Below are 13355 nucleotides of genomic sequence, written 5' to 3'. Positions count from 1 at the left end.
ATATATATATATATATATATATATATATATATATATATATATATATACAGTGTTTCCCCCTACATTACTTGCCTTGACAGGGCGCTCATCTCTTCCGTGATTTTTGTCGACTGGGGGTGGGGTGGAGATGGTGGAGACTGACAAATGTCTGTGTTGCACGCTGTTAGTATCTACAGTTTTTGGTGCTGGGGTGTGTGTGTGTGTGTGGGTGGGAGGGGGTGGGGGGGCATGAGGGAAACAAATGCTGCCTGCTTTTTTAGCTAGTCTGTATTGCGCTAGCTTGGCACTATGTCAGTGCCGGCAGTCATCGAAATAGGGTTATTTGGTTCGGTTATGTATCTCGGTTCTGTTGACAGGGCGGGGTGCCTTGCTTGTATAATGGTAGGGGAAACACTTGGATTTTGATGTGGCAACTTCATTTTGTACAGCCACACACCATATTAGAAGTCAGTACCTCATCTTTTTTTCAAATTATCATACTCAAAACATTACTGGATGGACGGAGGGTGTCTCCAATTCCCCCTTTTTGCTCTGTTACAGGGCACAATAAAGCATTCAAGTTGTTGCTTAAGTCTAGCCAGAGACTTGACACAGACTAGAGGTTCTTTAGTGGTGGCAACCACTCTTTGAAACATGAAGTTGAACATCAGAGCTGCTCAGACCATCAATCATACAGAACCAGAGGAAAGTCTCATATCCACAACAGCTCAAGATTTATTCCATTCTCTGCAAAAGATGGAGATTAAGAGCACAGTGTAGAGCTGGTGTTGTGTGGTTTGTGTGAAGACGAGTGCAGAGCTGCGTCCTGAGAGTTCTAGTAAACACGAATAATGACTACTTAAAGAGGCCTGACTATCGATTGCCCTCTCACAGTGTGTACCTCACCCCCACATGCTGAGGATTCATTCCCCACCCTCATGAAAGAAACAGGAGCTAAACAGAACTTCATGAAACTTAAATTTTTTAACAAACAACTCTGTGACCTTATTTCTCTGCTACACACTCGTGCACATGTGCCGACTTCGGTTTGATTCTTTGTTCTTTAGGTCCTGATGTGTCTGGTGTCAGATCATTAGCAGACACCGTCAGAGGGGAGACAACAGTGTGATGCAAGGCAGGGCGTTAAGTTTGTGTTTTGTTCTCCCTTCATTAAACAAGAAGAAAGGAACTTTAATTGTGCTCATGTTTTGTGCATGTTGGTGTCAGTGTGACAGAGCGAGGATGTTGGAGGGAGAGAGTGAGCGGAGGAGAACCCAGGAGGGCACAGATTGTGTACTGAGGTGTTGATGACTTGGGTTGTGTTGCCTTTCTGATGAAATGCTTTGTGTTTGCACGTGTGCGCCCGTGGCAGAAAGCATGCCAGCTTCTAGCTTCCACATTCTGACAGAGCATATCCCCATGTATCTTGGCTCTAATTGAATGTATCCTTCGGGGCATCACCACTTGTCTGAATGCTGACACCGTGAAGGTGTGTGTGTTAACTCTTACAAACACACCGCTGCTCTTTGGTTTAATTATAGAACTCCAGGTGGAAAGACAGGAAAAGAACAATGGCAGGAGAGGAATATTGATTTAAAAAGTTAAATTATACATATTTAATGCTTATAAAGTACTAGATCCTTGGCAGGTGTTGAGAGACCAGCTCAGGTCTGATGTAAACTGCAGTCCCAAGAATCTATGGCTGTCAGCCTCCCTACCTCAGTCCCTTTAATGGGGGAGGGTTCTTCCTGAAGTTCAATAGGATTTCTTTAGTCTTGTCTGTGTTGAGGATGAGGTCGTTCTTCTCTCCATAGCTTATAATGTGGTCTTCCAGAGTCCTGGATGAGCCCCAATACAGTGGTGTCATCAGCATATTTAATAACGATGGTTTGTCAAGTGTACAGAGTCAAAAAATTAGGACAGAGACAACAGCTCTGCGGGGATCCTGTGCTAACTGACACTTTGGGGGATGAGATGGTGTAGAGGTAAGGCAGCCGACTTGGAACCAGAAAGTTGCAGGTTCAACTCCCCACCATGCCCACATGCCGTGGTGTCCCTGAGCAAGACACCCAATCCTTAACTGCTCCCCAGGTGCTTACATAGCTGTCCACTGCTACACCAGGGTGTATCACAGGTGTGATGGGTTAAATGCAGAGAAGTAATTTCATCATTGTTTGCGAACATATAATGACGACAACACAGCACTTTATTATTATCTACCTGACTGATCCCATGAGACCAGCAGTAAACTAGATGTTTTGGTTGTTTCCTTCACTGCTGGGATCTGAAAGGCTCAGGTGGAACGATTGTGTTTAACATTCTTTGTTTTTTGTCAGAGAGAAGTAATTAATCTTATTATTAGTTGAAGTTTAATAAAGGATTAAATTATCATCAAGTAATTGTGAAGTTCCTACTGAACATACTTCAGATCTCTGATTCCACTTAAAAATGACTTACAAAATATTTTTGGTTGTTATTAAGCAATTTTATCATTCATACATGTAAAAGTGATCTAAATAATTTTAAAACATAAATACTTTATTTGTAATTTGGGAGTGGTGGTGCATAGGTTAGAGTGGACCTCACCTGTGATTGTGAGGTCGCCAGTTCAAATCCTCCAATCACTACATTAAAATAGTGATGGGCAAGGTGAAGCACCCACATCTGCCTCATTCGCTCCACTGTGGGCCCTTGATCTTGATCCCTTGATCATGTCACACTGTAGCTCTACATAGATATTTTACAGAACAGAATGTACAGTACTACATTCTGACTAAAACACAAAGTATAAAAGTATAGGAGTTATTCAGAAGTTATATAAAAGTTCCAGTTTCTACACGCTCTGCCACGTTAAGGTAGAACAACAATTATATTTAAATGCGGATGATGATCTCTAGGCCACAAATGTTGAAGCTGAGGACAGCTCACTGAAGCTCAAAAGTAACTGGACTGCCAACATATAATTTTAGAGACACTTATACATGGTCTAATCTCCTCCTGTACCACAACCACTTCACCACTGCATCATGGGATGCCAGGACCTTCTTCTGTTTACATTCAAATTTACTTATACTTGATTCTGTCTCTTTCTCTCGCTCTCTCTTTCTCTATCTCTCTCTCTGTCGCGAGAGAAAGAGATGCTTGGTAATGGTTGCCGCATGGGATAAGGCATTATAAAAAAGTTTAAACAAAGTATCTGTAACTTCATCCCTTTTATCATAAGATGATTGTTACGACCCAGCTCAACCAGAAGAAGGGGAGGTAACATTAAAAACACAGATGGAACAAGTTTGAATAAAAGTAATAATTTAATTGGTCAGTTTAAAATAAAATTTAACATTAACAAAAAGGAGGGGTACTTTCAAAGTACAAATTACAACAAAGTTTTCACAACCAAGTCACTAACAAAATTAAGGTTAACCAAGTGAATGAATACTCAAACCAAATTTACAAAGAGTCAAAACAAAAGTAAACAAGTAAGCCTTCTAACTGCTTTAAGGGGCTTACAAACAACACCGTCAACCAACTGCAGGATTTAACTGTTGGCCAAAGCCAAACAATTCACGTCAAGAGACTCAAGTCCAAAGGCACAGAAACCCATACAAGTGGTGAACTGCTCTAAACAACAGCTGCCCTGAATGGCAGGAGAGCTGGGTTTAAATAGGCAGGCCTCTTCTGTGGTTGGAGGAGCAGGAGGTGAAGAAGCCAACCAGGATGCAGATTGATGTCCATTGGGGAGGATTCAGGAAGTGAAGCAGCCAATCCCAGATGGGCCACAGCACAGCTGAGTCAGCAACCAACCTGCAAACACTTTTGCTCAACCAAATGACCTCAGGCCATAACAATGATCTTAGTTCAGAATAATCACGTGAAAGGCTATGTATTTATTTAGGGAATGCTAGATCTATAATTAATTTTATTTTTGATTGATTGTAAGGAGTAAACCACATAATCTCCATAAAGACAGCTTTAAGACAATGTGGTAGAGACAGAGACTGTCCATGATTTTTTAATTCTACCTTTATTTAGACAGGTTAATCCCATTGAGCCTCGAGGAATAATTTACAAGAGAGAACTGAATTGTTACTAGATGATGGATCCTGTATCACGCACCATTCTAAAGTGAATAACTAAGGACTACAGGAGATAGATGGTACTGATTATAGAAGAATAAGCCTTTAAAAGGACATTTGGGGCATATCCTGATGCATGCTCAATAATCCAGGTAGAAAAATCTAAAAAAGTTAGGTCAGGTCCTCTTGACGGGTTCAAAGAACAAACAAAAAAAAAATTGTACAAATGTTTCGTCTTTCATCCGAGAAAAGACAAAACATTTTTACAATTTTTTTTGTTTTTTGAACCTGTCCAGAAGACCTGACTTAACTTTTTTTTTACATTTGGGGAATAGTTTTTCTCTGGCAAACCAGTGTAAGGTCAGTTATATCAAATTAATTGTTTGCATTTTGGAATTTCCACCTTGGACAGTCTGTATTTACACTAAGAAACGTTATCTTGTTAAAGTGTATAATTAGACATCAACCTGTCCATGTTCATGCCTGCTTGCTATTCTGTTCATGTAAAAAAATGAGCTAACATGATTTGTCATGAACTGACAGAAACCAAACTGTCTGTCATTAATTCGGTTAAAGTTAGACGACTCCATCCTTCAACGGAAACAAAACATGGTGCTTTATGACTCAACACAATTTAGTTTTTTGGAGGTTTTCTATTATAATTTAAATCCTAATTTATAGCCGTCCATTTATGAGACGATTTTATATTTACCAGCACTGAATCTTGTTACAATAACAAAGTGAAATTTCATAGTGTTGTAGCAACATGTCCTTTACTGCCCAAGACTATCTTTTTTTGAATGTTAAGAAAAAAAAGCAGCATTTAAAAATGTAAACACAATTCATTACAGTGTGCTAAAATAAACACATTTTAACTCAGTAATAAGAAAGCTAACTGTTTAGTTTACTAGTCAAAGTAAATAATTAAAAATGAGCTCAGGTGTGATTGTTACACCTGGAGTCGGATTGATTTCAGTGACACGGTGACGTTTTGTTGACGATACAGTGAAAAATGCAGACAAACCATGAAGCTCGGTGATTTTCTAACTCCTTATCATCCACATCAAACATTTACCAGAAGTCTCGCTGTGTGTCACCAGCAATATGAAAAATTAAAAACCTCTGGTACTATCATACCTACTCTAGAGACCAAAGAGTTGATTTTATGTTTAATTATCCTATTTTTTCTATTACCTGATTGTTTTTAATTGGATTCACAGAACTTTTTGTGGGTCCTCCAGTGTGTGACATAACCATGCTTGGCCCTTCAGCTGTTGTTATCCAGCTGGTATCCCCAAAGTTCCCCCAGGACTCATCAAATATTTAATACTAATCCACAATTAGGTTTTGGAGCTTCTATTATATATAATGACTCATGAAAGCCTTTGATATTTTCTTTTTTTTAAATGTTATTTTGCCCCAGTCTGAAATTAAGACACATTTTTATGGTTCTTAAGGACAACAAGACCTGCAGAATATATATTTGTTTCTGAATGGAAGTAGTTCCAATTAGCTAAAGTTCACACCTGATAACCAAATGTTGTAATTTCAATGTTTAGTCTATAGCTGTAGCCCTTACAAAACTGGATCTTCTATGCTAAACATAGAAATCCAACCATGTACTTTGTTCCTTCAATTTACCTTTTCTCTAACACAAACAACACACGACAAAAGCTTTGAAACCATGAAAACCTGTCAAAGAGCACCAATTACATTAGAACTGATTTATATGGCTGTACCCAGTCTTCAGTGGCAGCTGTGGTGAAATCGTCAAAATAAATCCTCCTTATATCCCCCTTGAATCGCCACCTCATTGTGGTTTGTGTGACTGAATGATGCTAGGAGCTATGCTGGAATGATCTCCCAAAGCAGATTGGTCCTAGGTGGCAGGCCAGACAAAGAGATTCAAAACACTTGTATGGACAGAAAAGATCAAATAACTCAGGGTCCCTTGCTAGGACATGAGTTACCAGAGCCCTATCCTGAAGCCAGGCCTGGGGAGGGGCTTATTGGTGAACGCCAGGTGACTGGGTCTCTACTCATAGAGCCCGGTTGGGCTCAGTCTGAAGGAGCAACAGGGGTTTGCTTTCCTGTGAGCCCACCAGCTGTAGGAAGGGCCATATGAGTCGGGTCCATGACACCATGGCCCGTGTACAAACGTAAGGGCCTTGCTGCTCTGACCATGGCAAACTGAACAAACAAGTATGTAAGTACTTCAGCAAGTCTGTATATACTTATGTAAGTAAGAACTAGGGCATTAACAGAGTACTCGAGTAATCTACACATCGATTGCTAGAACATCTATCGAGGTTAAAAATGTAAGGTCGAGTGTCCGTAGCGACGTCATATTATGTGACCACCATATGACCGTAGGGGGCGGTGTTGCACTGTTGCAGGTCACAGAGTATGGTGTAACACCGGGTGCAATCCACCGAACCAGAACCAGCTTCCTCTTGTTTCACAAACAAAAAGCAAAAAATATTCATCTCTAAACCTATAAAAATAATCTATAAACATATTAATCTCTAAAGCTAAACTTAATGCGCACCACAACTGGTGGTGGTGCGGGGTGGTCGACCCCCCCCCCCACTGTTAAGTTTCGTTTTTGACGTGCTGCGTGTTTCTTCACGTTTGCAGTTTAATAATAATAACTAAAAGTTTAGTCTTTCCTGTGACTTATTTGCAGTATGATAAATGGTAGGAGCATAATATACGCTCCCAATGCTTTGTTGGTCTTTTTTTGTAAATAATTACCTTTTTTTGTGGTTTTATTTATTTATTTATTTTTGTATCTTGAGATCTATGACGTCATCAAATACTCGAGTTCTACTCGGGTTTTATTATGTTAATGTCGAGTTTAAAAATTATATACTCGTTCAACCCCTAGTAAGAACATAAGTACTTAAGTAAGTACTTAAGTAAGTAGACAAGTAAGTATGTACAGTAAGTACGCAAGTATATAAGTAGATATGTAAGTACACAAGTAAGTATGTAAGTATGCAAGTAAATAAGTACTTAAGTAAGTATGTAAATAAGTAAGCCATGTCTAAGTGGGTAAGTAAGTAAGTAGGTAAGTAGATTAATATTTAAGTACGTAAATAAGTATGTAAGTACATAAGTATGTAAGTAAGTACATAAATAAGTATGTAAGTAAGTACGTAAGAAATTTAAAAAAACTGAAAGTAAAATTGGGTTTCTTTTTCAGAAATAGATCCTGTCTAACTCTGGACGCTATGAAATACCTTGCAACTGCTACTTTCCTTCCCTCCATTGACTATGGTGAGATTATTTACATGAATGCTCCTGCAAGCACCCTGCAGATTTTGGATGCTGCCTATCATGGTGTGCTAAGATTCATAACTGGCTGTAACTACCGTACCCATCACTGCACCCTGTATTCACTGGTTAAAGTAAAATAAAACCCACTATCTTGTTTCCATCAGCTGAAAAAGGAAACAAATGCCATTGTGAATGTTACAATATTGTCATACATTTCTATGAAGACATGAAACATAATTTTATTTGCTATATAAGGAACTTTGATCCTTACTCACTGTGACTAATTTCACCTACAGGTAGATGTTTCATTAATCTCTAAACCATGTTTTAACTTCTACAAGACTTGGACTTGTCTAGACACCTATAGATGCTTTAGAATCTAAAGCATCTAAAGTTTAGATGATGTATAAACTCAATAAATATCGGCTTTTACAAGCCGATATTGACAAAAGTGCACAATTGAGATCATCAGCATTGCTTTTATTATACTTTATGAAGCTGGTTTGTGAAACAGACTTTACTTTAAAAATAGAAAACAACTGATGAATATCGTGGTTTGATTACATAATGACGGAACAAACAAGAGTGTGCCATAGCAAGGGTTGCAACAAGGTGCTTGTTACTAAAAATAAATCATCTTCAATTAGATTAACTCTACAAGTAAATGAGTCGTAGATTTACATTTGGTAAATAATTAAATTAAAATCTGTTCAGTGGTTCATGAGACATTTTGCTAACAGCACAGATAAATGACCTCATGCACACGCACACATGGCCATGTACCTATCAGCTGCAGGCCATAAATATGTGGCTGTATTAGACCAGCAGGAAAAAAGGGAAGTTGTCTGTGGAATCCAGCAGACCTGGTTACATAATGGATGAGAGACAAATGATCATGAGAAGCCTAATCCTGTGAAAGATGGACGAGTCGTTTGTCCTCTGGGCCTCGGTGCTCACATTTACCCTTTTAAACCATCACACACAAGGAAATCTGGTTTTTGTTTAGCTAACATATCACCCCCCCAACACACACACACACACACACACACACACACACACGTGTGTATGCACGCACGCACGTATGCACACACACACACACACACACACGCACGCACGCACGCACGTATACACACACACACCCCACACACAGAATATAGATGACAAACTGTGTTTATAACCCAGTTAACCAGGCTAGGTTCAGGCTGCTGCAGTAGTTATCTGTAATATATGGGACAAATGCAATGGAGGGTGTTTGAGCTCAGGAATGTAGCCCAAAAGAGGCGGCACTGTGTGAGTGTGTGTGTGTGTGTGTGTGTGTGTGTGGGGGGGGGGGTGTATTTATTACATTGTAGGCCCATTTTTCCAACTTACACTCCATTGTGAGGACCAACTGCTCCTTATGGGGCCCAAAGCCTGAGCCACTTAAGAAGAAGTGCTGATGGTGGGTTAGGTTTAGGGTTAGGTATGTACTGGTAATGGTTAGGTTTAGGGTTAGGTATGTACTGGTAATGGTTAGGTTTAGGGTTAGGTATGTACTGGTAATGGTTAGGTTAGGGTTAGGTATGTACTAGTAATGGTTAGGTTTAGGGTTAGGTATGTACTAGTAATGGTTAGGTTTAGGGTTAGGTATGTACTAGTAATGGTTAGGTTTAGGGTTAGGTATGTACCAGTAATGGTTAGGTTTAGGGTTAGGTGTGTACAGGTAATGTTAGGTTTAGGGTTAGGTGTGTACAGTAATGTTAGGTTTAGGGTTAGGTATGTACTAGTAATGGCTAGGTTTAGGGTTAGGTATGTACTAGTAATGGTTAGGTTTATGGTTAGGTATGTACTAGTAATGGTTAGGTTTTGGGTATGTACTGGTAATGGTTAGGTTTAGGGTTAGGTGTGTACAGGTAATGTTAGGTTTAGGGTTAGGTTTGTACTAGTAATGGTTAGGTTTAGGGTTAGGTATGTACTAGTAATGGTTAGGTTTTGGGTTGGGTATATACAGGTAATAGTTAGGTTTAGGGTTGGGTATGTACAGGTAATAGTTAGGTTTTGGGTTGGGTATGTACTGGTAATGGTTAGGATTAGGGTTAGGTATGTACAGGTAATGGTTAGGTTTAGGGTTGGGTATGTACTGGTAATGGTTAGGTTTAGGGTTGGGTATGTACTGGTAATGGTTATGTTTAGGGTTAGGGTTAGGCTATAGAAATAAATGAAAAATGAATGGACGTCAATGCAAAGTTCCTGTAAATCCAGAAAGACAAACTTGTGTGTGTGTGTAAAAGTCTCCTCATTGTTTACTGTCCCCATTGTTGTCAAATTGTTGGTTTGGCCTAACGGCATTAAGACCATCTACTCCAACCCTGCAGTCAATAACATTATGAAGACATATTCATCCACCAATATCTGACTCGGATGTTTTCTCTTTCACCTTCCACTGTCTCTTCTGAAGTGCCTCTCCGGCTCCCTTGCCAACAGAAGCAACATTCAGCAGCGTGTCGTGCTAACAGATCTATGGTTCTCAGTGTGAAACAGGAACAATGCAGCCACAGGTGGGACGTTACGCTCCCTTCATCTTTATGTGGATCGTTTTGTTCTCTATAACTGTGTTTAGTTGTAAATGGGGAAAAAAGAGATAAACCTGCATCAATTTCCAGGTGAGGGGGGATAATGAGGTCACTTGAGGAAATGCTGCTGGGTTGTTTTCCCTCTTTGCTTGCTTCTATTATTGTGTCAACGTTGAGTCAAATTTCAGTTTTCCTGTTCAACGTTTCTTTAAAAAATTTTGGACTAAAAACTTCAGAATACATTTAGCTTTTTCAGCTGCTTAGACATAAAAATGTTTGGCATGTTCAAAACACAACAGATATGATCCTTGTTTTTTTATTTATTTACTTCTTTAAATTTATTTTGTCACACAAAAGCACCTGAGCTCAACAAAGCTTTGATAAGCTTTTAAATTTTCATCATAATTTGTTTAATTTTTAGCTTTTAGCTACTTTTTATTGCTATTTTTACATTTAGTCTAATGTCCTGCTGTTTTAGTTTTAACCACATTTCTGATTTTACCTTTTAGCTACTGTTTTGTTAGTTTCAGCTTTAAGCCACTATTTTGTTGGACTTAGTTTTTAGCTTGTTTTTCACTAATTCTGACTTCATTTTCTGTTTTATCTTCTGCAAATAATGTCCCTTATGCTAAGTGTTGTAGTTTTTCTGTGGTGTATTCCTTAACTCCATTCCTGCACATGGTTCGAGCGAGCATCAATGCTGGTGATCCTGCTGAACTGCGTGACACTGGGCATGTTTCATCCCTGTGAAGACAACAACTGTGTCTCGGAGCGCTGCAAAATCCTACAGGTAAGACTTTTCCAATGTCTTTAAATTTAAAGACGGAACGTTTTTAACAACATTTCACACCCGAGTTTCAAACTAACATCGTTTTGTGATGAGAGGGATCAGAGTTAGACCTGTCTTCATCAAATCTTGCAGATTGTGTCGTACTGGTTGTAAGAGTAAACTGAGAAATCTGGTGAGATTTGGCAGTACTCGGAATATGTGTTGAGGATGACTCTCAGCTACTACCACAGTAAACTTTGAATCAATATATGTGAAATTGACAGAGTTAAAATCTAATTTTGTGCTATATAACTTTGATTAGCTGTACGATTATATCCATCTCATCCATTATCTTTTACCTGCTTCTTTCTTTTCGGGTCATGGGGTCAATCGTGCCCATATCCAGCTATCACTGTGCAAGAGGTGGGGACACCCTGGACAGTTCTCCAGTCTATCACAGGGACACATAGAGACAAACAAGACAAACAACCATTCACTCTCTCACTCACACCTAGAGACAATTTAGAGTTACCAATCAGTCTAACATGCATGTTTTTGGTCTGTGGGAGGAACCGGAGTACCCGGAGAAAACCCATGCAGCACGGAGAGAACATGAAAATTCCACCCAGAAAGGTCCTGGACAAGGATTTGAACCTTCGATCTTCGCGCTGAGAGGCAACAACTCTACCAACTGCGCCACCGTGCCACCCTATGATTATATCGATAGTTTAAGTAAAATCTGTTCTGTGTGTGATAAGATATTTTGCTAACAAACGATGTTGACAAGAACAGTTAACACCAAAGTTTTAAGCTAGCACGTGGCATGATCAGAGTCAGAGTCAGAGTTTCTTTATTGTCATTCGCACCTCATGTGGTACATGTGGTGGAGCGAAATTATGTACACAGGGTCCCAGTTACATCCAACAATAAAATGTATAAGAAAAACAGTAATAACATCTAAGATATGAACTAAGAAAAACATCAACTAAATATACACTAAGCACTCATAACATAAAAATCTGTTCTTGTGGTTCATGAGAGATTTTGCTAACACTACAGACAAATAAACACACACAGACACGAGTAAAAACCTTAACTCCTGTTTTCCTCAGGCAGCAGACTAAAGCAAACTCTTTATTTTATTTTTATTTATTTTTTGACACTGTGGTCACTTCCTGATGCTGCTATCCTCACATTTAAGCCACAAGGCATCTTCACCTCAGTTGCTGGTTCAGAACTGTCTTATTTCCAGCGCCACGGTGCAAATAATGTCTTTTCATCCCAACCCGACATTTCCCATCGTGTCACTCAGTTATAGCTGTTTGTGTGAACCTTTCTGCCAGGTTCATCTTTCACTCAGCGCACCTCAGGTTTGTATTGCGGACCTTTTTATTTTTTTTGACAAACTTATTTTATTGAAGCAATAGGCTTGATTACACTTTAGACCCATTTGAAGTAATATCTAACACTGTTCAGATATTTTCACAACCTCTGCAGCCATTCATTGGTGAATTCATTCATCGTAGTAAAACCTCTGAAGTGAGGCCATCGGTCCAGAATAGACAGAAATCTTGAGGCAGTCACTTCGTGTGTCTCTGTAAAGAACAAACACACAAACAAAACTTATTTAAGCATATTAGTGCTTTGTTGTTGACTTTGTTGTTTTCAACCAGTTTGACACGACTTTCAACAAGGAAGAGGGCCGGCAATAGAGGAGGGGGCGTACCAAAGAGACCATCTTATCACAAGCAGAACTGGTTTGTTCCACTTTAGAGTGAGCTGTTGGGGGAAGAATCAGTTGCGTTGTGTGTTTCCTTGACTGATGAAGCCTTCCGGATCGAAGGTGAAACGTTTCAGCACAAAAAAAGAAATTGTCCAGATGACCTGACTGAAAAATGTTGGATTGTATACCTGGATTATTGAGCATGGACTTTGTTGTTAAGCACATTAGCTTAAACGCTAACTGTTGTAGTTTTTCTGTGGTATGTTCCTTATGCTAACTGTTGTAGTTTTTAGCTACTAAGCTAGCTTTTAGCAGGATCACAGGGACACCTGGGCAAGTCTTCAGTCACACTGTTATATTAAAGCCTTTGTTTTGGGTGGCTGGTGGCGCAGAGGTTAGAGAAGGTGAGCCTGTGATCGGAAAGGTCGCAGACTCAACTTCCCGAACCGACAACATCATAATATGAGTGGGAAAGGTAAAACACCCAAACCTTCCTCCACCCGCATTTGCCCCACCCTGGGCCCTTGAGCAAGGCCCTTAACCTCCACCATCTGCTCTATTGGATGTCCTAGATAGCAGCTCTCTGCTCCACACAGAGGGCTGTGGTAGCTCGGTGGTCTGTGGTTGTGTCAGGAAGGAAGTCCGGTGTAAAAAAATTGACAAGTCTTTGTGCGAGTTATTTCACTGAAGGGAGCAGCCAAAAGAAGAAGAAGAAAATATTTAAGCTTTTATTTTTTAGTCTCTTACTTTTACTTATCGTGACAAGTTCAACAAATTAAAATGCATCAGCTGAGATAGAGATAAAGACAATAAAAGTAGAATTCCTTCCTTCCTGTGCCATGCTTGTCTGTTTTAAAGTATATTTTCTGATCTAATAGCACTTGAGTAAGTGGTAGGGATAAACCTCAGCTACTACCACGCCAAGGTTTAGTTTAAAATATGTTAAATTCACTGAGTTATAATCATTAATGTGTTTGTCT

The 13355-nt window shown here is 39.4% G+C and overlaps 1 protein-coding gene across 1 annotated transcript in view; it reads left to right on the top strand.

The window, feature by feature from the left end:
• Window positions 1–13355, top strand: part of cacna1g (calcium channel, voltage-dependent, T type, alpha 1G subunit) — a 409969-nt gene that overhangs the window by 140606 nt on the left and 256008 nt on the right. The window contains exon 2 of the mRNA XM_037691266.1: window positions 10562–10673. Within this exon, the coding sequence (XP_037547194.1) occupies window positions 10562–10673 (112 nt within the window). The remainder of the gene's footprint in view (window positions 1–10561; window positions 10674–13355) is intronic.

This window comes from Nematolebias whitei, chromosome 17 (genome assembly GCF_014905685.2).
Source record: "Nematolebias whitei isolate Nwh7 chromosome 17, NemWhi1, whole genome shotgun sequence".
NCBI classification, from domain to species: Eukaryota; Metazoa; Chordata; class Actinopteri; order Cyprinodontiformes; family Rivulidae; genus Nematolebias; species Nematolebias whitei.
The sequence above is the reverse complement of the archived record's forward strand: the minus strand, read 5'-3'. Positions and strand labels throughout refer to the sequence as shown.